General features: G+C 36.4%; 1 protein-coding gene across 4 annotated transcripts in view; it reads right to left on the reverse strand.

Annotated features, from left to right (window-relative positions):
* LOC141127793 (short stature homeobox protein) overlaps positions 1-21,851 on the reverse strand; it is a 62,642-nt gene extending 40,791 nt beyond the window's left edge. Inside the window, exons 1-2 of one of the 4 annotated variants that reach the window (XM_073614571.1) lie at positions 21,230-21,851; positions 16,935-17,143 (exon numbers count right to left, since the gene is read on the reverse strand). In XM_073614571.1, coding sequence (XP_073470672.1) covers positions 16,935-17,143; positions 21,230-21,497 — 477 coding nt within the window. In that variant the 5' untranslated portion in view covers positions 21,498-21,851. The remainder of the gene's footprint in view (positions 1-16,934; positions 17,144-21,229) is intronic. The other 3 variants (XM_073614570.1, XM_073614573.1, XM_073614572.1) reach the window with 3 other exon arrangements.
* Positions 21,852-27,543: the final 5,692 nt, after the last annotated feature.

The raw sequence follows: 27,543 nt of genomic DNA on the forward strand, positions 1-27,543 counted from the left end.
ATACAATGTGCAAATTCACTTTTCAAAATAAACAGTCTTTATTCCATTAGTAAATCATCCAAATGACTCCTGGGACCTGGCAACTAGGATTTTCAAAAGGAGCATAGCAATGGCAACCTCTGTATTTTACTCCATATGGATTTACTTTAACCTCTTCCGCCCCTTAGATGTTTCTGTTACATCCCACCCTCCGACACTTACATACACACATCACACACACACACATAAAGTACATGCGTACTACACACATTGTCATAATGCATGTTACAGGTGCTGGTGGCATCTATGGAAGCTGTAGATAAGGCATCTATGGAAGCTGTAAATTTAGGCACATAAATAGTCAGGCAGAAGGCAAGGAAGAAACTGGTTTGAAGGAGGAAGGATGAAAACAGTTCCAGGATGCCATACAATTGTAGACTCAAGTGGCATATGCGAACCCTGGCAAAATATAGGATATGGAATGCTATGACCCATACTGTTACCCAGCCACTTTATAGTAGTCTATAGGGGAGGATTGTGCCAAGGTAGTTAACAAGATTAGCATTCTATGTATGCATCGGCTGAGGTATTTTGACAAATAAAGTAATATTTTCCATCTATTATAAGAGTCAAATTAGACAATTTAATAATTATTGTTAAGAATACCTACTGACTGTTTTCTGGGTTTTAACACTGCGGTTATGCTGGCACTTCCAGGCAGAATGCCCAACAGTGACAGCATAGTACTGGCATGACAGAAGGAGAAACATAGAGCACTAGCAAGGGAGCGTGTCATGAGGTTAGTAACCAAGGAACTTCAATGCAAACATAGAAACTCACTGCTCAGACTGACACCAACAAAATGGGACTTATTTTATCCCAGTTGCACCAATGATATGGGGCTTTTTTTATCTCATTGACATCAACAATATGAGACATTTTATCCCAGTGACACCAACAATATGGGACTTATTAAATCTCAGTAATACCAATGATAGTGGGCTTTAATCCCAGTTAAATAACAACTGAGCTAATTGTATCCCACAGACACCAGCAATGGGGCCTATTTCATCCCACTGAGATTAATGATGGCACTTCTTTATTTTAGCGGCAACAATTATATGGGACTTTTTTACCACCACATCCTCCCCAATGTACCCTAGGCCCTAATGTGTGTGTATATATATATATATATATATATATATATATATATATATATATATATATTTATATTTAATTATTGTTATACAGGAATTATATAGCGCCAACAGTTTGCGCAGCGCTTTACAACTTGAGGGTAGACAGTACAGTTATAATACAATTCAATACAGCACTTTTCTGCATAACAGGTATGACACAAATCCCATAAGCATGACCATGTCTATCAGATTATTATCCGATATATGATCTATATGGCATATATGACCTAGGAGACATATTATACAGACAGTGCATATTAAGTAGCTCCTTATCAATAATATAGGGGGAATCTCTTTGATTTTGCCCTCTGGCAGGATATAGTACATAAACTTCATGGGTATTTTTTAATCCAAAAATAGGAATATCATGTGATAGAAATAGATGTGGGCAAACGCACCCCCCAAATATGAAGTAAAGTGAAAAATACTGCACAGCTACATCTCAACATAGGAAACAATACATTATAATATTCTGATAGGCATGGGCATGCATATGGGGGATGCATGTCATACCTGTTATGTAGAAAAGTATATGTGAAGTCCTAGGTATAGAGTAAAAGGAAAAGTTGTAAATTATAACAAAATCTTCTAAATTAGCATTGCTAAATGTGCCTAGCAAACCCTAATGGAAAGGTGCAGAACGTTAAGTCATATATCATGAAACCACATCTACTTTATTGGCCGTGCCCACATTTTTGCTATACCCACATGTGTCTGGGTAGCTCCACATGTGCCATTTTTTTCTCAACCCCATCAATGTGTCCCTCCTAGTTTTAAACATAGGCAGCTATGGTATGTAAGTGAAAACTTTTATCACCAACAATACTGTAATGTAGAATAAGAAAGCCTTGTGTGCTTTATGTAAATAATGAAAACACGAGTGTGAGAGGTAAAGCTGAAAGCATCAGGGTTAAGTCCTGGAATGAACATACGGATATGGCATGTTTACTATAGTATGGGGCATGCACAGGCAGGCTTGGAAGACCTCAGAATTCTACTAGACTAAACTGTGCAGCTTGTATGATTTAACTACCATGTCAGATTTCATATTAATTTTACTGCTTGTGCACGAGGGAAAATTGGATATTTTTCACATACATGTTTAAAATCAGCATTGTTTGTTACAAAATTACATAAAACCCCTAAACAAAACAAAAAAAAACAAAAACAAAGCAGACGCTTTGGAGAATAAAATGGTTGATTTTTTTATGTCACATGCTATTGGCACAAGCTCAAATATTCAGGAAAAAGTACACTTCAATGAATTTTAGTGCACACAAACACAATATAATACCCATTTTAAAAATTATATATATAAAATATGATGGTGCATCAAGTAAATACCACACGTGTCAAGATTTTAAATTGTGCTCACCTGTGCTACAAACTATGGTACCTAAAATGGTCCCTAGGTGACACTTTAAAAGCCTTTAGAGCTATGGCGCTATAATTAATCCTTTCATTCTGATGTTCACAGTGATACTTCACATGTGAAATCACTGTTTATATATGCATGTTTGCATTTTCAAATGAGCACGGTGGGATGAGGGTGCTTTCCTTTTTTATTATTTTTCATTACAATTTTTTTATTTTTTACATCTTTTTCATTTAAATTTATTGCTGTCACAAGGGGTGAACAAGACCCTTTGTGATAGCTTTGGGCAGTGACAGGTAGTTTTTAGGGAGACATCAGGGATCTATTAAACCCCTGATGCCTCCTCTGCCTTCCAAGACTTCTGATCAAATGCAGATCTGTTTGATCAGCTACTTCCCTGGCTGTAATGGCCTGGGAAAGACAGCTCTGACATCTAAAGTGATGAAATCCTCGTTGTGTCTGGCTTTATTCATCACAGAGTAGATCGGGAATGAATGTTTCTCCATGGGCAGCTGACGCAACCTACAGTCCTGGGCTCCCTGGTGGAATGGGTGAGCCTGAAATTGACGGCAGATGCCAGTGGGGAGGTGGGGGGTCCTGTAGCACTGTAAAAATGATCACTTTTACAAGTAAAGCTGAACACTGACACCAATAAACAGTATCAGGATCATGGCTGCAGCTGGTATAATCACCTATAATCACCTATTTATGCATTGCAATAATTGCGCAGGTTATGGATGTTAGAGTGTTAGAGGTGTTATACATCTTGAAACAATGTGGTTGATTTACCAAAGGAATATTAAGCTAGCAAAAGGAAAGCTGTGTTCACTTTGATTACCCAAGTCATTTGCAGGGGTATTTAAAAAAAAAACACTAACTTGCCTATACATGATTGTATGAATGAAGTAAATACAGTTTTGTTAAATTTATTTTCTCTACATTAATGAACAATCACCTCCAATGTATAATATATATTACTGAATTTCAACAGCAATTGAAAGAATAATTTTAACAAATGTTTTAACTAGCCTACCCTCCTACTCAAACTTGGTAAATATTATACAGACCTCTCATACAGACAGTAATCTGAAAGAGGAGTCAGGGAAGTATTGCACAGGTGTAGAGATTAATGGTCATACTTTATTATGCTCAGAACAGCCATTATTCTCTATATCTGTACACTGACCATATGCATCCGCTTAGTAGACAGCCAGAAAGTAGGTCTGGGGGGAAAGAAACACACTCTTCAGGTTCAGAGCACTTAGACTAAATACATATTTTGTCCCTGTTCTCCTTACATTTTAAACTCCATTCTAGAAATCTGCCTGGAGTCTTGCTTTTCACATTGCGTTGTACCTGGACCAAAGAAAAACAAATAACAAATACAAAAATGGCCATGTTGACATTGACTTTGGCATTACATTTAAAATTGAATCTGGATACTGGCGGAGTTAAGGGTACAGTAAAAATCGACTGTATATGTTCCTCGAAGCTACAGTAAAGCTACAGTAAATCTGGAAAGCAAAAGTCATTAAAATGCTGCTAGAGTATAAAATTTAGAAAATGTAGCTTATAATCATTAAATATATAATATAGATAGTTAAGCAAAAATGTAAAACTGGATATTTGCTGACGGCCTCAAAATGTGTCTTTCAGAGATAATACTTATTCATGTAACAACTGACTGACGTTGGTTATGTATTATGGTGGTAAGTGAACAGTCAGCAACATTTGTCATAGAAACTGATGGTCTCTATGCCAATTGCACTTCTCTCTCTGTAACTCTGTAGATGCTTACTTCTAGTGTCACTGAACAGTACTGAACAGTACTGAACAGTTGCTGAACCACATATGTGGAAATATTTTAAAGGAAAAGTATACTATATTCCCAGGGGTTTTTATTGTTTTGCTTTTTGATAGAGTGGTGTGGAGTTAGAACCCTTCAGGTTTTATTGTTATAAGGGAGATTTACCCAAATTCCAATTAATCTTAGCAGTAGAGCGGAAAAGCATAGAGAGAGATTCTCAAACATCTTGGAAAAATGGACAGAATTTAAAGAAACTAGGAAATATGCAGAGATATGGGCAGAGTAAGTAGTGGGGGGAGGCAGAGAGGTGGAGAGTCGGGAAGAAGAGGAGGCGCAATAAAGGAAGAAGAGGGATGTAAGCGGGAGGGAGTAGGAGGGGGGTAGAGGGGACATGGGCTGAATGTATATTCGATAGATGTGATCATGTATTTTAAAAAATGTATTCTGAAAATCAAATAAAGTTTAGATAATAATAAAAAAAATAATGGAGATTTAGTTCCTATATTCACTGCTAAAGTGAGGGAAAATTCAGATTTTAAATTTGTCACCAGAACGGAAATGGAAAGGAAATATTACAATGGAAACGCTTGTTCTGATGACTGCCATCTCTAACTTTGGAGGGATTTCTAATCAATTAAGATGCGTTTACCCTGCAGCTTTAAACTTCTTAACTTCTGGCACAAAAGCTTGCAATTAAATATTCTCCTCGACAGCCACAAAGGATATAAATCCACTTTGTGTGCACTAAATGCCTTCAAAACCCAGTTACTACCTTGTAAAAAAATTACATCATCACTGTGCTACAGTGCACGTGCAGAGAGCATAGCTAAGGAAGTGACCCAGCAGGCTACGCCCACTACATCCTGTCTGCAGGAAACAACAGGAGGGGGCGGCTATAAGACCAGTCACCCTGTAGGAGCTAGAGCAGCAGCTACTGGTCTTTATTACATGAATCTCCTGTACATAGGTAAGGTTTTAAACTAGGATTACTGCGCATTTCTGGAAGTAATACATGAAGGACACCAAGATTCACGTAAGAATACACATTCCTCAAGTACACATCCTGGAGATTGGCTTTAAATGCAGAGATCTGTAGACTAGTCACAAGAGGCAGATAGGTTAGCTACTGAGGCTACCCTACCTAACTATTAAAAAATAGAAAAAAGTGGGTACTTTAAAGGTGCAAATGGACACACAATAATTAAAAATCATCATTATTTATTATAAGTCAATAAAATTCATCTTGTAAAACAGATATTTTCAACAGATACATATATCATATTGAATAAAAAATTATGTTTCCACATGTTTCGCCGAATATTTACACAGCTTCTTCAGGAGTATATGCATCAATCTGTAAATTGTGTCAGATATTGTTTTATAGTTTCAATGGTAGTTGACACACCACATAGAAATGGTTTGAACAGCTAGTTAGACAGCCATAGAGAGGGTATAAGGCCCAAGAAGGAATCTTGGATTCCTAAGTGAACCCCAAGAGCATGTTGAGACTCTATTTAATTTTTGGGTATATTGTCCAACACACATGGATTATGGGCATTATCAGATTATGTTACTTGTCTCAGTCTGTTAGCTCCCTCGTGGCAAAACATGTCGCATGGAAGAATCATATTTTATTCAATATGATATATGTATCTGTTGAAAATATCTGTTTTACAAGATGAATTTTCTTGACTTCTAATAAATAATGATAATTTTTTAATTTTTGTGTGTCCATTTGTACCTTTAAAGTCCCCACTTTTTTCTATTTTACGATATCCAATTGTTGGGATGTAGTGCCAAAACATTTTTTCTTTGTTTAACACTTAATAGTAGTCTTATCCTACCTAACTAATTTACTGTGTTAGCAGCAATGGCCTGAGTAGTGTACTGTTTTCAGTGAGCAGGCCAACTGCAGTAACGCGCAATCAATCTCTCAGCACTACTAAACCGGAAGCTGTGTCTGCATATGTATGAAATTAAAAATGTATACATAGAAGCAATCTTTTTTTTAATACTTACTTACATTAATAAGACCATTTACATCAAGCCGATCTTTTGTACATGTATATCTGCAATGTATGGTCTAGTTTACATTTACTGTACATGTGAAAGGGGATGGCTTGCTGGAAAATATTCTTATCTCTGTCTGTTAATGTTTTAAAAACCTTGCTGTTACATGTGCAGTACATGGGGGCAGCCTAATTCGCTCAGTATACTTCATATTTACCAGAATGGGTAATCACTTGAATTATCAGACAGAGAGTAATTGTAAATGCAATTTGCTAAACAGGTGCATAGTTAGAGGCAATAATGCAAAACAGTTTCAGGGTGGCAAAGAACATACACACACTGTAGAATAATGAAAGCTGCACAAACATGGATGTTTCACAGGAATGTATAAATCCTGTATAATAATAATAACAATAATAATGTTGCTGTCTCAAAAAGGGGGCCATGTGGCTGCATGACATACTTTTTTAAAGACTCTATAACAAAAGAAAGTCAAACTGAAAATCACTAATACACTTAAACCGCTCAGAACACAGCTACTTGTGGCTATCTTTATAAACAGTGTCCTCTTTCATTGAAGTCTGGGGTAGCTCTGGTAACAAATGCAAACAGCTTGAGGGCAGGGCCAGGAGTAGGGTACCCAATGTAAGGAAGCAGCGCACACAGAGTCTACAAAGAGTCAATGGTTTTTGTATTTAGAAGTATGCAGGCTGAAGACTAAGGCTCCATTCACACTTGCGCGACTTGTCATGCAACTTTAGACATCAAAGTCACATGACAAGTCATTCCCCATGTTTTTCAATGATAACCATTCATATATGTGTGACTTAAAGTTGCAGTAACTTCAAAGCAGTTCATGCACTACTTTGGTCTGACTTTCATGCAACTTGAGAGCCATAGACTTCAATGTTAACCCTCAAAAGTTGCATGTAAGTCATACCTGAATGTTATATACTGCAACAGAGGTTGTGTTGTCTATTATCACTGGTCAAAGACAAAGTCATATCCAGATTGCACCCATCCAAAGTTGCGTCAAAGTTGCACTCCAAAGTCACCGGAACTTTGGAGTCGTACAAGTGTAAATGGAGCCTAACAAAGATGCTTGTAGAACACAGTAGTTAACACTAGTATAATCACTGATGGCAACAGGTAGAGAACACTTGCAGTACAGGTACAGCAACACTTGCAATAACAGATGCAATAAAACTTGCTGCAACAGGCAGTAGACTGCTTGGACAGTTCCTAATGGCACAGGTGAAGATAAATGGTGCAGGTAAATTGTCTTGAACCAGAATGTCACAGCACCAGAGCACAGCTAGGAAGTAATATATCTTCAGGCACAATATATCACTGCACAGGTAAGGCCTACTTTACCAGAAGAGCATTTGCTGGAGGGGTGGCTGGCTGGCAGGGCAGAATGCACTGGCGGCCCTTAGAGGAGATTGGAAAGTCTGTATTAGCAACCATGGAGACCGGTGTCTTGAGGGTGTGTAGCAATATCCCTACACTTGCGCCCCTCGCAGTGGAACATTTTCCTAACACTCAATCTCCTTCCCTGACAGAGCCCTCCACTAACCACTCGTAAAATGAGCACCAAACCTCAGCTGGGCCCTCTAGTTAAAAGGGCTGCTCCAACAAAGATGGCCAGAGAAGGTCACCAGGGATCACAGTGTCCTATCATAGACTCCTGTCCCATGACTCCTACAGAGGCCACAGAGGAAAAACATCCATCCGAGTCTCCACTTTCAGCAGCAAGACACCACCTGCTGGATGGAGTAGGTACTACACCTGCCAATAAGCTGTAGGGTTTCAAGGCCCAGGTACAAAGGGGCACCCCGATGGAACTGGAGTACTCTAGTAGAAATTATGGGGGTGCTCCCAACAGTAGTTGGGTCTTCCAGAGAAGCTGCATACTTTTAGCCTTTGACTCTCACCTAGCTGCAGATAATTTACTCAGCTAACTCTGCCTCATCGGGCATGGCTTCTCTGAGCTGCTAAAGGAGGGGAGTTGAGAAACTTTTCCACTCCTTTCTTCCAAAAGGAGTTTTGAAAGAAAGGAGTTAAAGGAGCTTGTGATGCCTTTCAGTATGGTGACTAAATGGGCATTTACATCAGCCTTATTTCCTGCTTTTCAGTGTGCAACTGTTGTGCTTTACTGCTTGTTCTCATAATGGAAGTCAACAGGGTTTATTTTTTAAAACAGTAAAGATTGTTCGCTTAGTGTAGTAAATAATGTGAACCTACAGTATGTTCACTTTTTATACTCAATCATTTGCAAAAGAAATACAAAAAAATAAATGTTGCTTGTAAAACTGGGTGAATAAAGTGAACATTGATTCCCCTCATTCAATAAGCTCAATAAACATTTACTTTGCTAAGTGAACATTCCATAATATTTTAGTAAATCAAAAACAGGCCTGCTGATCTTTAGAAATGTATGCACTCTCTAAATGGGCTGATATCTTATTTCAAAAATTGCAGGGTGGCAGTGATTGCCACTTTACCAGGAAATGCAGATCTCCCTCTAGTGGTTAACCTGGAAATGTCTATATATTATGGAATACATCATACTTTTCCATTAAATGCTAAATAATTAAAGACAAACATTTACAGTGATACTATAATGCTAAGGATGCCAGGGTTACCTCTTTCATCACCTTCAGAAAACTCTGCACTTGTATACATACTGCTACAAAACCATATGAGATCTCCATTAAAACAACTATATAATATTTTAAGGTAGTCAATCACCAAGAAGGGAACTCAAACACGGTTCGCTAATTAGACAAAGCAGTACATTTCCACAGAGTTTATCAGCATTCAAATTAATTTAAATTAATGAATGCAGCTATTTTGAGTTGTTATCTGTAGCGTCTAAGCACAGAGCAATTCTCTGTCCTCCCAGGCAAAGTTCTGCTATAAAGCCTTACATTTAAATAACAGGTGCAAAAAGAAAAAGAAAACTCCACTGATTTTGCACTATGGATTGCTCAACAATGACAATATGAAATTAAAAGTGAAAACCCTTTTAGTCTGTCCTTCTGCAATGTTTCATTTGTAACATATGTGTTTTATAATTGCTCAAAAATTATATAGGTGATAATAACATTTATGAATCTCTATAATGATGAAATAGAAAAGCAATGAGTAAGGGAGATTTATTAAAACTAGAGCATGCAAAATCTGGTACAGCTCTGCAAGGAAACCAATCAGCTTCCAGGTTTAATTGTGAAAGCCTAATTGAACAAGCTGAAGTAAGAAGTTGATTGGCTACCATGCACAGCTGCACCAGATTCTGAGTGCTCGGTTTTTGTAAATCTCCCCAACTCTGTTCTGTTAGTAGCCTAGTGGCCTAAACCTACCAATCACATAAGATATTTCATTTCATCCTACAGCACACTTAACCCATACTGGTTGTTAGGTTAGCTGCATTTTGTACTTGCAATTGCACTGTGTACTGCCTTAAAAGCCCGCTCATGTAACATAATAAATTGCCTGGTAATATTTAAGATGCTTTAAGAAAAAGTAATTAAATACATTATATAAAAAAAAAATATATATATATATATATATATATATATATATATATATATATATATATATATATATATATATATATATATAGACTATTTGACTATTTTTTCTGGTACATTGTTAAGCGTGTGTACTATCACTTCCCCAGTGGAAATATTTCAAATTAATCTGTCACCTATGCTTGGAAATTAAGAAATATAGACAATACAAAGTTGCAAATTTTCCCTGTGTTTGCCAGTTCCCGAATGAATGCTATAGTGCATTATAAACTGTAGTCTAGGAAAAGCCATGTTGAAAAAAAACTCTGCAGCACCCATGGCTTAGAACTGAATCAAGAGGTGCAGTGCTATACAGGTCTTTTGCAGCTGATAGTTAGAGAGATTTAAATAAATTAAGGGCATTCAAATTATTCATTTTCTACTGCTGGCTAGTTGGCAATGGCAGCATGAGTTTATACCAAGAGTCATTTTTGAAGTGTGTGAATATGCACTGCAATACCATGGTCCTGCCTTACATTTTGACATATATATAAATATATATATATATATATATATATATATATATATATATATATATATATATATATATATATATATATATCACTATTGTGATTTGCCAACAACTATTTAGTGAAAGGGACTAACAAATATAGTATTATTATTATGCAAGATTTATATAGCTCCAACAGTTTGCGCAGCACTTTACAACATGAGGGAAGACAGCACAGCTGCAATATAGTTCAATACAGGAGGAATCAGAGGGCCCTGCTCATTAGAGCCTACAATCTAAGGCTGGCCATACATTATACAATTGTCTTGTACAATTTTCCTTTAGAATTGATCAAAATCATATAATGTGAGGTCAAACCTAAACGCTTTCAATGTGTATGCAATCAGGAAGGCCCTTGCACCTACATAGTTCAAGGTGAATTTAAAGGAAATTGAATAAGAAGATTGTATAACACATGGCCAGCTTAAGAGGGACGGTATATCCAACCCTAACATTATATAGCTGTGTTACTAACTAAAGGATATAGTGTACTGAGCCTGTAAAGAGCTTTAGCACAAAGGAGTACAGAAATATAGCATATTAGGCAATTGAGTAAAAAAAAAAAAAAATATATATATATATATATATATATATATATATATATATATATATATATATATTTACATAGTAACTATATATACACACACACAAATTACACATATACAGTAAAGGAATATATATATATATATATATATATATATATATACATATATATATATATATATATATATATATATACGCTTTTAATAATATATTACTCAATTCTCTAATATGCCATATTTCTGTACTCCTTTGTGCTAAAGCTCTTTACAATGTGTATATATATTTTTTCTACTTTCTCTAGCAGTGGTACATGGTATAGTCTTTTTTTTTACAAAGGATGGCTATTTAGTACAGTGTGACTTTATTACATTTTCTTCAAAAGCTGAATCAGTTGAAGGGAACCCTTCTAGGTATTAGACGTGTGCACTCTTTCTCTGATCTGCAACTTCTCTCGTCTGAAGCAGCTCAGTGTTATCTTAGAAGTCTTTATATCAGCCTTTCCCAGAGTGCAGGGTAACAAAAGTCATCCCTACAGTCAGGAGCGCTCAGCAACTACCCATGGATCCAGAGTTCCCCAATGTGCTACACCAAAATTCTCTGATTTTCTATAACATGCACAAGATGGTAATTTAATATTGTCACCATTGCCTAGCAGCACTAAAGCATCTATCTCTACATTCAGATATAAGATGGTAACATTTTATTTGATTTTTTTTCTCTGCACACACATCCCTTGTAAAGTCATTTCCAGATTCTCTATATTAGGAGGAATATGGGGATCATTGAGCAGCATAGGTGTAATCTACTTCGCAGTACTTAGAAAAAGTTCCTACAGCCATTATAAAGTGCAGTAATGTAAACATGGGACGTGCAATTGCCTGTCAAACGACTCCCTGTTTAATTATTACTAGCTGCACTTTCTACATTGCATTTCCCTTCAAGCTTTATTCAATTGCCTTAATGACGGTCATTTACAAGGCAGTAATTAGTGAGAAGAGAGTCGGGAGGCATTTATCACTGTGCTCTCAGTAATGTTACACTGTGCTCTCTGGATGTGCCTGCATGTCCTGCACATTCTGCTCTTACTTTACATGGTGCTGGAACCTCAGTGTAAAAAGAGGCTCAGTGTAGATGACATAATTATTGCCAGCTGTCATTTATTTTAAAGGACAATCTCAGGTTAGGAATATTTATTTCTGCTAAGCTAATACAGTCTAAGGAAAAAGAAAAAAAATCCTCTTATAATATGGCATTGGCTTTAGATGTCAAGTAGCCTTAATAATGCATTTAAATAAAAAATTTAAAAAAATCCTTATGAAATGAATATACTAAAGGTGTCATTTTAGGCTAATTCAGCAAATTTGACATGGAAATGAAATTTGAAGATTGTTCATCATAACAAACTACTACCCCCACCCTTCACCCCACTACATTTTAATCCAAGGAATATTTTAGAAGGCTGCTGGTCCTGAAAATCTATGTATTGTGGATGTAGTTGTGAACAAAGAGGAGTGCATATGTGCAATCAGTGTGTAATGTGATTTGAGCTGGTGTCATCTCTTGGATAGCTCCTGGCGCATTAGCTAGGGACCTCTGCAAATAGGGAGGCTGCAGAAATAAGGAGATTTTCTCCATGGGAGACATCAAATGAAGGGAAAAAAACAGCTTATGATAAATAAAAGTTATAAATTAGCCAGTAGGTTAAGCAATAACGAATCAGTGTGTGGCGATTTGCAACCAGTTCCAATTAGACAGGAATACTCCAAGTAAAGCTTAGCATACTGTTTTAGACAGTTATTTCTTCATTAAGCATCACTCAATGATTCCTTTCACAAATACCCTAATCTGATTTCCTTTTGATTTCCATTAGAGACAGTGAATAATGACATTTAATTTAGCTGTGCACCATAAACCAAGAGATATTCCTTGTAATTGAATTACTGCCTGCTCCTCACCATGGTCTCATAACTTTCAATTATAACCCTGACAGCTGGGTGGTATGGGGTTCCAGGACACGCTAAAAATAAAAGGTTAATAAGGACCAGCAAGACATAGGAGCATCAATTTATTTACAGCAAATTTCCACTCTAAATTGAAACTGGATCTTCTAACAACAAGGACAGGGTGTGCTGATAGAATGGCTTTTACTACAAGCCAGCAAGTATTAAAATGCCCCTGTGACTTCTACTCCTGTATCTAAACACCCCTCCATTATTTTCATTTGTAATCATTCGTTTCTTTTTTTATATACCCTTTCTTCTTTTTTTTTTTTTTATTTCATCGTTTGCTTCATTTTTTTAGTATATACAGCTATTTTTAAAGCAATCACTTTTGTTTCCTTTTTTTTTTTTACATTCCCTCCACCTGAATCAATATAGACTTTTTTTGGCTGAGAATATGATTTTGTGCAGCTTTGAACATCCTGTTAAGGTGCTGCTCTCTAATAAAGTACTAAGAGGAGGCAGTGCAGAATTCCATTAAAAGTCTTTTTTTTTTTTTTTTTTTTTTATAGAAACAGTACATCAAGGTAAAAGGAGATATTACAGCTCTAGAACGTGAGAACTGGCAATGACATCCCCTTTAGCTAAATAAAAAATACTTTTTTTTTCTATTTTGTATTCGCTGGGTTAGGACAGTCAGATCAATCCTTCACGTGAACTGAGCCTAGCACAAACATGCTCTGAACTGTGCTGGGACCCTATAATCCCACACTTTACTTAGGACAGAGGGAAAGGAAGTGTTTAGTATGGGAATGCTTATGTACAAAAAAACATCACATTAGAATGATTTTGTTCTCAGGCCTGGGGAAAGAAGAAACAAAACTGCCGGGAATACGATGCATGGTCAGTAAAAGTAATAACAGTATATGCAGCGAGTACTGAGGACTGTATGGTCACTGTGTAGGACAATCATAAAGCAACTACTTGATGACTGTATGGTCACTGTGTAGGACAATCATAAAGCAAGTACTGAGGATTGTGTGATCACCATGTAGGACAACAATAAAAATATCAAGTACAGAGGACTGTGTGGTCACTACGTAGGACAACAATATAAGCATCAAGTACTGGGAACTGTGTGGTCACTGTGTAGGACAACAGTAGAGCAAGTACTGAGAACTTTGTGGTCACTATGTAGGACAACCATAAAGCAAGTACTGAGGACGTTGTAGTCATTCTGCAGGGCTACAATATAAGCATCAAGTACTGAGGACTGTGTGACCATTGTGTAGGACAACGCAGCAAGTACTTCAAATACTGGGGACTGTGTGGTCACTGTGTAGGACAACAATATAAGCTTCAAGTACTGGGGACTGTGTGATCACTGTGTGGGACAACAATATAAGCTTCAAGTACTGGGGACTGTGTGATCACTGTGTGGGACAACAATATAAGCTTCAAGTACTGGGGACTGTGTGACCACTGTGTGGGACAAAAATATAAGCATCAACAAGTACTGGGGACTGTGTGGTCACTGTGTAGGACAACAATATAAGCATCAACAAGTACTGGGGACTTTGTGGTCACTGTGCAGGACAACAATATAAGCAACAAGTACTGGAGACTGTGTGGTCACTATGTAGGACAACAGTGTAAGCATCACGCACTGGTGATTGTGTGGTCACTGTGTTTGACAACAATATAAGCAGCAGGTACTGGGGACTGTGTGGTCCCTATATAGGATAACAACATAAGCATCAAGCACTGGGGATTGTGTGGTCAATGTGTATGACAACAATATAAGCAGCAGGTACTGGGGACGGTGTGCTTACCATGTAAGACTACAATATAAGCATCAAGTATACTGAGAAATGTGCGGTCTCTGTGAAAAGCAGTAGTATAGGCAATTGGGACTGTAATCACTGTGCAAAACAATGTATGCAGCAAGTACTAGGGACAATGTGGTCACTGTGTAAGATAACAGTAAATGCAGCAAGTACTGAAGACTGTGTGGTCACTGTAATATAAGCAGCAATAGGGACCGCTCGCCCATTTTGTATCAGACAGAACATAAGGAGCAATTACTGGGGGACTGTGTGGTCAACGTGTAAAAGGGAGCAATGTAAGCACCCAGTAGTAAGGGTGCGGTCCCTAGTATGAACGTCAATGGGGACTTTGAGGTGGGATCTTTACAAGGCAGCAATATAAGCAGCACCGAGGACTGCGAAATCACTTTGTAGGGCAACAATATAATCAGCACTGAGGGATTGTGTGGTCACATTGTAAAGCAAAGATATAAGCAACACTGAGGACTGCGGGGTCACTTTGTAAGTCAGCAATATAAAAATCAATATGGACTGTGGTTGTGAGACTGAAACCCCACAAATAAGCGATTATCACTACTATACAATAAACAATACAATAACCATTTCATACAGGAAGCAATGCAAAAAAATATAAAAAATATTTCCCCAAATGTAGATATTCCGTTTCTTTATAGTCACTATTCATAACATGTACCGTCGCCACTTTTAATCCTATTTACTTCTCTAGTCCGAATGAAGAGTGGAAGCAAAGAACTATCCAAGATTTCTCCCCATCTCCATTGTACTAACTATACTTGTGGATCTGGCATTTCTGCATACAACATGCTTGAATTTACACTTCGCTTTTAAATCGCAATTATTTCTAAGCTTTGACTTATTTTCTCTTTATCGATTGCTGCTGGGACAGGAAAACTTATGCCTAAATAGAGATTTAATTCAATGCGTCCTGTCATAAACGTTGAACGCTCAGCTAAAAGCTCGTAAATACGTTTTACTGACTAAATAATCATTTTCAGGATTGTGTTTCCAGCGCTTTCAAAGCAGCCAGTGAGCAGATGGGGTAGACTTGGATGTCATAAATCCATATGCCTGTCAAGTAGGTCAGCTGGGGCACCCTTACCCCCCGGCTCATGATAATCCAGCCCCAAAGCAGCCAAATAACCTTTAAAGAGGCCTATTTTATTCGGTGGTGGCAACGACATAAGGTGGAAAATTGGGCTGAAAACTAATAGGGTTAGATGTGCATGTGGTGCCAAATTGTGCCTGGATACAGCTCCATGGATGTACACAACGTGGCCATGCTGATTGGATGCAAAATAGGCGTCTATTCTATATATGTCAGTCCTGAATAATAATACCAATAATAATATAAATGATAATGATGATGATGAATATAATATAAATAATATTAATAATAATAATGATGATAATAATATTAATGATGATATAGATAATCATGATGATGATAATAATAATAATTGTATTATTATATATTTTTTAATAACAATAATAAAAATTATGCTGATGATAACAATATTAATGATGATGATAATAATAATAATAATAATAATAATAATAATAATTATATTATCATTATTTTTTATAACAATAATAACAATTATGCTGATGATAACAAAATTAATAATGATGATGATGATATTAACAATAATAATAATAATAATAATATCTTGATGATGTTGATGATAATAATAATATTTTTATCTTTTATCATCATCATTATCATCATTTATTTTTATTATTATTATTACTATTTTTATTATTATTACTATCATCATTGTAATAATCGCCTTCCCTATTAATATTATTATTTCTAATATTATTATTATTATTATTGTTATTATTATTATTAAATTACTCATCATTATTATTACTATTATTATTAACATCATTAGAAATAATAATAATATTTATTTTCTGTGCTTTTTGTTTTTTTTTTTACTAAATACTTGCTGAGGTTTACAGTAACATTAATTATTATTAATTGCATCATCATTATTATTACTATTATTATCATTAGAAATAATAATACTAATACAAATTTATTTACTGTGCTTTTTTTTTTCTTTTTTCTTTTCTTTACAAAATACTAGCAGTAACATTTACCGTTGGATCTACCATTTTTTCAGCACCTATAGAAGCGTTAGCACTTACCTGCACCCTGGCCTCAGAGAGTCCCAGCCTTTGGCTCAGTTCTTCCCTCATAAAAGCATCAGGGTAGTGAGTCTCATCAAACAGTCTTTCAAGTTCATTTAACTGCTCCAATGTAAAATTCGTCCTGCTTCTCCTCTGTTTCAGCTTGGTTTGCCCATCCTCATCCTCGGATTTCACATCGTCCCTCTTGTCTTTGCACTCATAGATGCCTGCCAGAAAGTAAGTGAAAGGTGTCAGCATGTTATCAAAGCCTGGCTGGGGCCTCTGAGCTTCAGCAACAGTTATGGACTTAAATCCCCCTAATACTTCAAAAGGCCTGTCCTTTGATATCTCTGCACCCCCCTCCTCCCCCCATTTGTGTTCACAATAACTAGCGAACCCTCTTTTGATAAATGACCTCATACACGATCTTCAATTAACAATTGTGTGTATTCTCATTTTTTATTCTTTTGCCCTAGCAAAAAAAAAAAAAAAAAAAAGATCGATGCAATTTGATTTCCCTTCAGTAGGAAGAAGCCAGTAATCTTAATAATTACTCTTTATCCGCCATGTATTTCATGAACTAACCCGCTCTAGCAGATACCTTCTAATGTATTCTCAATCGATTTATATTAGTCCAAAAGCGGTGTAGAGAACACAGGCACAGAAATCAATTGGAGACACATCGAATGCAAATACAATGGGACCAAGGATTTGTATCTATTTAATATCATTTAATAATGATAATGAATCCAGTCAGTGGCCCTGCACATTCGGCTCTGTTGCTTCATTACACACAATAAATAGATTATCAGCAAATGTTACATTACCCACTCTCCTGGGTTTATAGAAGAACACTGGAGTCACTGTACAGCCAGGGCTTACACCTAACACACCTACAATTCCTAGACACCTACAACATGCATTCCAAAGTTTACAAAGTATATTAATGACAGGAGTGCATGCAGAAAATCCATAGATAGACACAGATGTGCAGAGAATGGAACAGAATAAACTGAAAAAATAAATAAATAAAAAGGAATAGAATGGAACATAAAAAGAACAGAAGAGAATATAATAATACAAAATAAAAACAGAACAGAGAAGAATAGAAAAAATAATAGTGTACTCCATGTCCTTTGCAGGAGCCATAGATTAATTAGCTGACAATAATGTATATATATATATATATATATATATATATATATATATATATATATATATATATATATATTGTATTCCTTTGCACATATAGCCCCAAAAGTTAAATTAGTTGACAATAAATATAGTTAGAAAGTTGTACAAATGGCAGCCAGAGATAAAAAATAAATTAGCTGACATGAATGTATATAGTGTATTTCTTTGCATATAGCACCCATAGGTAAATTAGTTGACAGTTAATGCATAGATAGTTATATAGTTGTACAAATGGCAGCCAGAGAGTGTAAGTGTATTCATTTGCACATATAGCAACCATAGTTAAATTAATTGCCAATAAATGCATATAAAGTTATATAGTTGTACATATGGCAGCCAGAGATAAATTAGCTGACATTAATGTATAGAGTATTCCTTTGCACATATAGCACACATAGTTAAATTAATTTGCAATAAATGCAAATATAGTTATATAGTTGTACATATGGCAGCCAGAGATAAATTAGCTGACATTAATGTATGTAGTGTACTCCTTTGCACATATAGCACCCATATTTAAATGAATTGGCAACAATTGCATATATAATTATACAGGTGTACATATGGCAGCCAGAGATAAGTGTATTCCTTTGCACACATAGCATCCATAGTTAAATGAATTGGCAATAAATGCCTGTATAATTCTATAGTTGTACAAATGGCAGCAAGAGATGAATGAGCTAACATTTACATATAGTAAATCATTTGCACATATAGCAGCATAAGGTTATTTAGTTGATCGTTTTAAAGCATTCCATTACACATATAGCAGCAATGTCGTTGACATTTTACATTTACATATTAAGTAGTGCATTCCTTTGCACGTATAGCAGCCACAGATCAATTATTTGACTTTTAAATGTATAAAAAGTTATAGTGTATTCTACAGCATATATAACAGCCATAGATAATTTAGTTGAAATTATGTAGTTATAGATTATAGTGCATTCGTTTGCTAATATAGCAGCCAGAGGTAAATTAGCTGTCATTTAGTTATAGTGTATATTAGTGTATATTTCACAGCACATGCAGCAACCACTTTAGCTGACATCAGCTGTATATATAGTTATAGTATATTTGATAGAACTTGTAGCAATCATGTATTCGGTAGTTTGAGGATAAAATGCCTCTCAGTAGGCTCGTCTGTCATTAACACAGAACTGTGCTGTACAGAATGCAGGGAACAGTCAGTGTAGCTTTTATCAATGATTCTTCAATCAACAAGGCAAGAAAGTGGCTCTGGAGGTGGTTAATGGAGCCTCAATTAGAAATATGATAGTCAAGTGTCAAGGCTTTCCCTTATAATTTATCTATAAACACTCACGCTGTTGCAGTACAAAACAGCTATTAGGCAGCATTAAATATATATATATATATATATATATATATATATATATATATATATATATATATATATATATATATATATATATATATAATGCTTTATAGATAGATAGATATTACAGAATGTTAGATGAGCAGCTAAATTCTAAATTGTAAAATTGCTCTTTATTGGAACCTCCTGCCAAAACTTCTCTCAGTTTGGTGTAATCCATTATATAAAATTAACTTTGCAAAGGTTGTAAAGAAAATGGGCGTGTAATTGTTTCCACGTGTTTATAGAGTACTTGTACGCAGTTTTAATCATCTTATAATCCTTTTTTGTTCTTGCGGTCCACTTAAACTTTTATTACATTTTCTGTTGGGGCTGTGAGTGTTAGAAGGCCACAGCTGACATTTTTTTTTTTTTTTTTTAGGCACAATAGTGACTCTTTTTTTTTTAATTATTGTTAGAGGATCCCAAGTATTTCTAAAATCTAAAAGGCCCACGTGTTGACATATGACAGGGTATTAAATATTAAATATGTTTAGGGGAACTGCAGTTTTGCATGTTGCAAATGGTAACAGGATATTTATTTGTGTCGTGTGCTTGTTGCTGGCAAGACAATAAACACTTGTTCGATCAATGTTAAAGCCTGCATGTGATGGAGGAAAACTGTGGTTTATAATAGCAGCAGGCAAAAGAAGGGGATATTGCAGACAGCATTACGCTCATTTACTAAAGGAGTTGAAAATGAACACCTAATAAATTAAATGAATATTCACTTTAATTAGCAAATCGCATGCATAATCATAGCAGATGGCATAGGTCTATAGGAATATTCTTTTCACATATTTGCATGTTACTTTTATTTTAAATATATATATTGTATAAAGATTCTCAAATCCTTTAGTAAATGATGCTTAATGCTCAATATAGGAATATTCCTTTCTGTGTCACCCAGCTCAAAGTAAAATAGAAAATCACTCATGTCCTCTTATCCTGCTCTCTCACTTGTCTTGTTTTTAATTTAGTTTCACCTTGAGTCACACCAGATGAAAACGTTTTAGGCTTTCCCCCACCCCCTAGTTGAGCCACATGTTTTGCAGGCTGGTTGCAATATGTCTTTTTTTTTTCCAATGGAATAGTCCTGTTTGAAAGAAAGGACACCTGTTTGCCCGGGTCAGAAACAATTTAACCGATGTGGCCTTTGTGTCCGGCCACTTGATGGCTTTGATTGAGAGATAGAGGGACAACGTTGCTGTTTGATGTGAGTGAGTGCAGAATAGGTTGTCGCTGGGCCCCATTGGAAAAGTATAAAAATAAAACACTTTCTAACAATCACAATGTAACTTGTGCAAACTTTATTTCACAGCCTAGAATACACGCCATGTCTCTTTTCTACATAACAAAGGAACACCAGCATAGGGCAGGGTTTACCTCTCTTCTTTAAAAAATCCTGATTTTTTCAAATAGTAAAAAAAAAGAAGAAGAAGAAAAGCAATAGGCTAACAGACAACATGCATTACACAAAAACCAGATGTTCTTTAAAACTCAATGATCGGATGGAATTCATGGGCAGCCAGTAAGAATTAACCCATGTATAGGAGGGATAGAAGGACAAACATGCAACAATACAGCTGTTAAAAGCTGAATCAGTACAGATCAGTGTGGATACGGCTGGAACTTTTGCTGACCTCAACCAAAAGCACAGCAGCACTGATCCAGTCCAAGCAAGCAAGCAGGCAGGCAGGCAGGTAGGCAGGCAAGCAAGCCTTGTGTCCATGCACATACTTACCTTCAGAGATCCTGCTGGTGCTGTAATCTTTGAGCTTGTCCTTGTCAATGTCTGTGTGTTCTTTGTAGAGATGGAGCGGGCAGTGATTGCTGTTCTCTGTAATGTCCTGGAGGTTGCTATCAGAGTTCCCCAGCTCCCTGGCCCGAGCCAAGCCCGTCTCCAAAACTTCCCTGTAGGTGATGGTCTCCTTCTTGCTGCTGCCACCGCCGCTGCTCTCCTTGCTTTTTTGGTCAAACGATTTCGATACAAAAGCTGTAAGTTCTTCCATGGCTGCCCTGTGATCTTGTAGCACCTACCCACAGAGATCCACTCGGTTTTTTCAGTAGGAGATCTACACGTCCCCTGGAAGCTTTTTATTGTTTCTCCTTCCCTTTTTTTTTTTTTTTTTCTTTTTTTTTTTCACGACGAGGATGAACTGCATAGGGTTAGATCACTCCTGCTGTTATTTATGCCTTTCAATTTGAGATCACACTATTTATACATGGATAGTTCAGCCCAACCCCCCCTCCCAGCTCTCCCTGTCTCCAGCAATTACTGACTTCTCCACAGTTGCAGGCGGATTCCTAGCAGCTATCCCCCCCACCTCAGTCCAGCAATTGGCTTTCTTCTTATTTCATCACTGCTTGGCATCAGTGCACCTTGACTTTTGTATAGAAAACCAGCAACACACAACTAAAAATATTAAAAAAAAAATATTCCTAAGAAAAAAAAAAGACAAATATGGAAACAGGGCTAATGCAAGCTAGCTTAATGTACAATGGCCAAAACCAAGTGCAAGAAAAGAAAAGACTATTTTGTCATTGTTGAGGACCACTGAGCAAAAAGAACCTGGAGATCTTCGCGATCGCCTTGTGTCAACTGTTTGTTAGTAAATAACTACTGAAAGGGTTCATTTATGGTCAGATTTGTAGACTTGGCTGGTGCCTAGGAAACAGATTCTGGACTCATCAGAAAAAAAAATGTTTTAGGATACTCATCATGTACTTGGGCAGTATTATGACCACAGTTCTTCAGTGAATTAATAATGGACATTCCAGCCAGAACCAATACCAGTTTTGTTTCAGTTTTTGGACATGTGTATTATAGAGTGTGTTAGGTGCTATGTTGCTAGCAGACAACCTTCCTTTTGGGAAAATGTAGAGGATGATTTACTAAAGGGTCTGAGAATGCTCAAACAAGTATGTGAAGATTCACTAGAAATACCCATGTGAAAAGCATATCTCTATTTCATCTGCACACCACTGGATAATATTCGCATAATTTGTGTGAATATGAATGTTGCCAGCTCCTTTTTTTGTGTGAATATGAATGTTCCCAGCTCCTTTTTGTGTGAATATGAATGTTCTCAGCTCCTTTTTGTGTGAATATGAATGTTCCTAGCTCCTTTAGTACATCAATTTGTGTGGATATGAATGTTCCCAGCTCCCTTTTGTGTGAATACGAATGTCCCCAGCTCCTTTGGGGTAACAATTTGTGTGAATATGAATGTTCCCAGCTCTATTTTGTATGAATATGAATGTTTCCAGCTCCTTTTTGTGTGAATACGAATGTTCCAAGCTCCTTTACTAAATCAATTTGTGTGAATATGAATGTTCTAAGCTCCATTAGTAAATCAGACTATCTAACTCTACTAAAATACATCAAAATATCCTCATTTACGTTGACTGTGCAGATACATTGATGAATCTAAAATAAAAGTTGAAATAAAAATAAGAAAGAAAGAAAAACTGTAAATGATCCCCTACAAGTGTCTGCAGCGTTGAATGTCATTTCATAACGGGTTAGCTTTCCATGATTTCATCCTCGCCTTCATTATTTAATCACATTACATAATTAATTCCACCCAAAGCCTGCGTGAGATCGCTGTCAATGAGATGCTTGCCCATGCACTAGATGCAATTGTTTCCTTTCCAGGGGAAGTGTCTAATTGCAGTGCTCCTTTAACAATATACTTGGAGAACGTGTTCAATTAGGAAAATCCTGGAAAAAAAGGGCTCACACCAAGTTTATAGGAATGCCAGGGCCTCACTTAGAGGATGGGTTGCAGGACAACTACTCAGCTCCTGGATGTAGCCGCCAGCCTTCTTCATCATGCCACAATCTAAATCTATATTAGTCCTGATTTAAGTCCATTTAACGCGATCAGTGACCATTTTTTTTATAAAAAGTCTGATCTTCTCCAATGTAAGAAACTTGTCTCAGCCAAATATCAAGAGACGTATCAGCCAACCCTGCTCTATTAAATTATGCGGTGGTAATATAGATTATAAATTAATGTCTACTGTAAATGTCAGTTTATCGTCAATATTAAAGCGAATTAACATATTTACAAGGCAAAAATAATTACAGCGAGCATTAACTCTAAATAGCATTAAGTTTACAGTGGTACTGATGGATTGCTAGAATGGTGTCTAATGTGATCAGGGGCCTGGCTGGGGGAATAGCTTCACATCCTGCTTTATCCATATTTCAAAGGACATGATGGATTCAATGAATGCTATGTGACCGCAACATCTGCACTTGCAAACAATATTTCCCCTTGTAGTGTTGCTTTGCTCGGCTGAACAAGGTAAGGTACAAGGCGGACTGGGAATAGGCGACTCAAGAGTCATTGTGGCCATTGATCTCTTCTGTTCAGTCAATTTGTGCTAGGATTGAGTGCTGGTCGTGTCTAGGGTCTGGTCTCAAGTCCATGGGACAAGGTCACCCACCAAGGTGACACTAGATAGCCTTGATGATTGCAACAGACAGGCAGACGTTTATATCCTCCCTACTGCTACCTGATTTACCTAAAAAAAAAAAAAAAAAAAATATATATATATATATATATATATATATATATATATATAATATTATATTATATGTATTATATATATATATATATATATATTATATATATATATATATATATATATATATATATATATATATATATATATATATATATATATAATGTATTTATTATTATTTATTTATATTATTAGTAGTAGTATTGTAGTATTAGAAAAAGAGTCTCCACATGCTTTCTTGAAATCAGCGCAAAATCATTATTGATGTACTACCATAGTGATCTCATGACACATGGTATATAATGTTATAGTCGCTGCTAAAATATTCAGCTTAGGTTCCCTATACTAGCTGCTTTCTTTATGGCGAGTGTGTCTAATGTAATGTTATATGTGCCCACTGGTTATTTCCAAATTAAATATTACTATATATTAAACTGAATGTAAGCCCTAACAATAAATTTCTCTTATTTGCCCCCTTTTGGTTTGCTAAATTTACCATTGAAAGCGTTTAAACCAAAGTACAAAAAAAAATCGCTGTTCATTCCTATAGTAGTCTTGTGAGCTGGTATCTTCTTGTGCTCTCTGGGGTTGATTTTTACTAAAGGCAAATAGGCTGTTCACTTTGCAAGTGTATTTGCCCCAGAGCTTAGTGAATGTGGTGACACTTTGCATAAAAATATTCAATTACTCGCAAGGGGGGTAAAAAACTGCATGCTTGCAAATAATTGTATGATGAAAGTCAGCTCATTCACTAAGCTCTGGGGCAAATTCCCTTGCAAAGTGCAAATTTCCTTGCAAAGTGCCTTTAGTAACTCAACCCCTCTGCCTCTGGAGTATTATTCCCTTCTACATACAGTATGTGGACTACATAACTGTTATGGAGAAAAGAGAGGTGTTATGTGGTCCTAAGGAGTGTTATGTGGTTCTGAGGAGTGTTATGTGGTCCTAACTCACTCCCTGCCCTAGGGGGGATAACACTGGTTGTCACCCTAGGACAGAAAGTGAGTTAATGCCAGGTTAAAATAAAGGGAAAAAAGTGCAGAAAAAAACGAATGCAGCCACCACATCTAAGCACAGGTAAGCTGATATAAATACTCTGGATTTTTGAGACTCTTAAAGTCTAATCTCCATATTTCAGCCATCAGCTCCAGAGAGCATGCACAGACACACATATTTAATAGAAGTTGACTTTTAATCAGGGGGATGGAAGATGTGAATGCCAAGTACACGCCTAGCTTTAATTATTTCCAGTGATCACAGGAATAGCTGTAATTATTATTTCTATACATTTATTTTTTGGAAAGAGCCCACGCCTGAGCATTGCTTAGAACACACATGTATACATTAGAGTGTTGGGTTTGACATGACCCTGCTGCAGGGATGTATTAACCTCTGCAAAGAATGAAAAGCTAAGAGTGAAGCTATACCGATATTGGGAGGTCAGTGTGATCACCGACCTCCTAGAAATCAGAAAAAATAGACACAAACTTCTATCATAGCTATAGAATATGAAGTCTGGTACCACTCTGTATTACCAATGGTGCTGAAGACAGAACGAGGGCAAAGGTTCTAAAAATACCCTGAGCCTTGTCAAAAGCCACAAGTAGCGCTCCACTTTCCCAGGAGACTGAGCAATATGGCAGCTTGCAATTGACATTGATAAGCATCAGGCAAAGTGTGTCTCTACAAGAAGCTTCATCTCTCATCCATCGCCTATTAAACTCCATACTGTCTTAGAGGAAGGCTCCCTAAGCACTACCACTTAGATCCTATTAATCTTTATGCAAAAGAGCTTGTTACATGTATCAGAGAGCCATCAAGATTTATATATATATATATATATATATATATATATATATATATATATATATATATATATATATATATATATATTAGTTTTGCATTGCAATATTTTTTCTTGTATAGCTTAGCATATCACAAGAAAGTTCTAGCATTCAATAAATGAACAGGGATAAAATAAACACTTGATTACCCTAATTAAATGCTGGGTTTAGGACAGGGAGGTTTGCAACATCAAAGTAGTAATGAAGCCAAGCCACGTGCTGGGGTTGACATTGCACTGCAGCCCTTCAAAAAAGTGAGGGTGGCAGTGATCAGGTTCACATAGCAAGACTATAACATCCCAGTTATGTTCGATGGAGGTTGTATCATGCTTGGTATGGAGATTTATTTCACTTCCAGCGTTTCCATAGTAACAGAACTCCTAGAATCTCTGGTCTCCTGTGCCTTCATTGAATGGCTGGGCTCTGTCCTAGGACTCTGCTTAATTTACCTTGTCTTAATAAGCATCAGGAACCACTGATAAAACAGCTGTACTTATTGTTTATGAATAAATATTTAAAATTTTGCAATACCAATATAGATATGGTGGCTGCATTAGTTTTCTTTTTTTATGCTTTTCCCCTTTATTTTAACTTGGTGATCCTGTCAAGTCTGTTATTTTTCAACTTCCTTTAACAGACCAAGCTGCTCAGCAAAAGTGTCAGTTAGAGGGGTGAGACTAACCAATTACCACTTAGGGCTCATGCACACAGGATATTTCTACAGCTGCTGCTAGGGGCATTTGACGTTTTTTTTTTAACTGCCTCTAAAAGCCCCTCCATGTTAGCCTATGTGTCCATGCACACATAAACCGTCAGAGGCATTTGTAGGCATAAGTGTTTGTGGGAGTAAACAAAAAAAAAAACACACACACACACACACAAAACAGCCAGTCTGTGCTTCCAGGAGCAGTAAAAATGAGCTGTAAAACCCAAAAATGCCAAAAAACATGACTAAATGCGCCTAAACACATCAAGCTGCATTTAGCCGCGTTTAGCCATGTTTGACGTTTTTACATTATAGAGAGTGTTTTCAATAAAAAAAAAAGTCCAAAAACTATAACACCGGAAAATGCGTGAAAATGTGTTTTTAAAACGTTCTGTGTGCATGAGCCCTTACAATCAGCTTGTATTCATTTATTTAAGACATTTATCCCAAAAGGAAACAAAAACTGCTTAGCACACTGGCTTAAAAATTGCTGCTTCTACAGTTTTGCGTTTTGGCTGTAGAAGCAGCTCAATGTCATTCTATGTGTCCATGCACATTAGGACATTAGGCATATTTTGAGTTAGGCCTCATGTACACTGCTGCTGCTGGTAAACGGACATTTAGGAGCAGTTGGGCATTTTTTTCAGCTGCCCCTGAACTCTCCTCTATGTTATCTTATCAGTACACGTACACAGGGTCGTTTATAGTCGTTTCTAGGCAGTTGAGTTTAGAAGCATTTTTTGGAAAACAAAAAAATGCGTTCAGGACGAATGTTAAGAGGCATTGGAAACGGCAAATACCTGTAACAGCCTGTAAACGCTGCTAAACGCTGTACACGCTTAACAGCGTTTTGTTTACAGACGTTTTTCATTTTTGACTATTTGAAAAAGAACGTAAAAATGTAAAAACTGATGTTTTTAAATGACGGTTACTATCTGTCAAGTTAAATCATTCAGGAGAGGTTGTAAAACGTCC

Source organism: Aquarana catesbeiana, linkage group LG02 (genome assembly GCF_042186555.1).
Source record: "Aquarana catesbeiana isolate 2022-GZ linkage group LG02, ASM4218655v1, whole genome shotgun sequence".
NCBI lineage: Eukaryota > Metazoa > Chordata > Amphibia > Anura > Ranidae > Aquarana > Aquarana catesbeiana.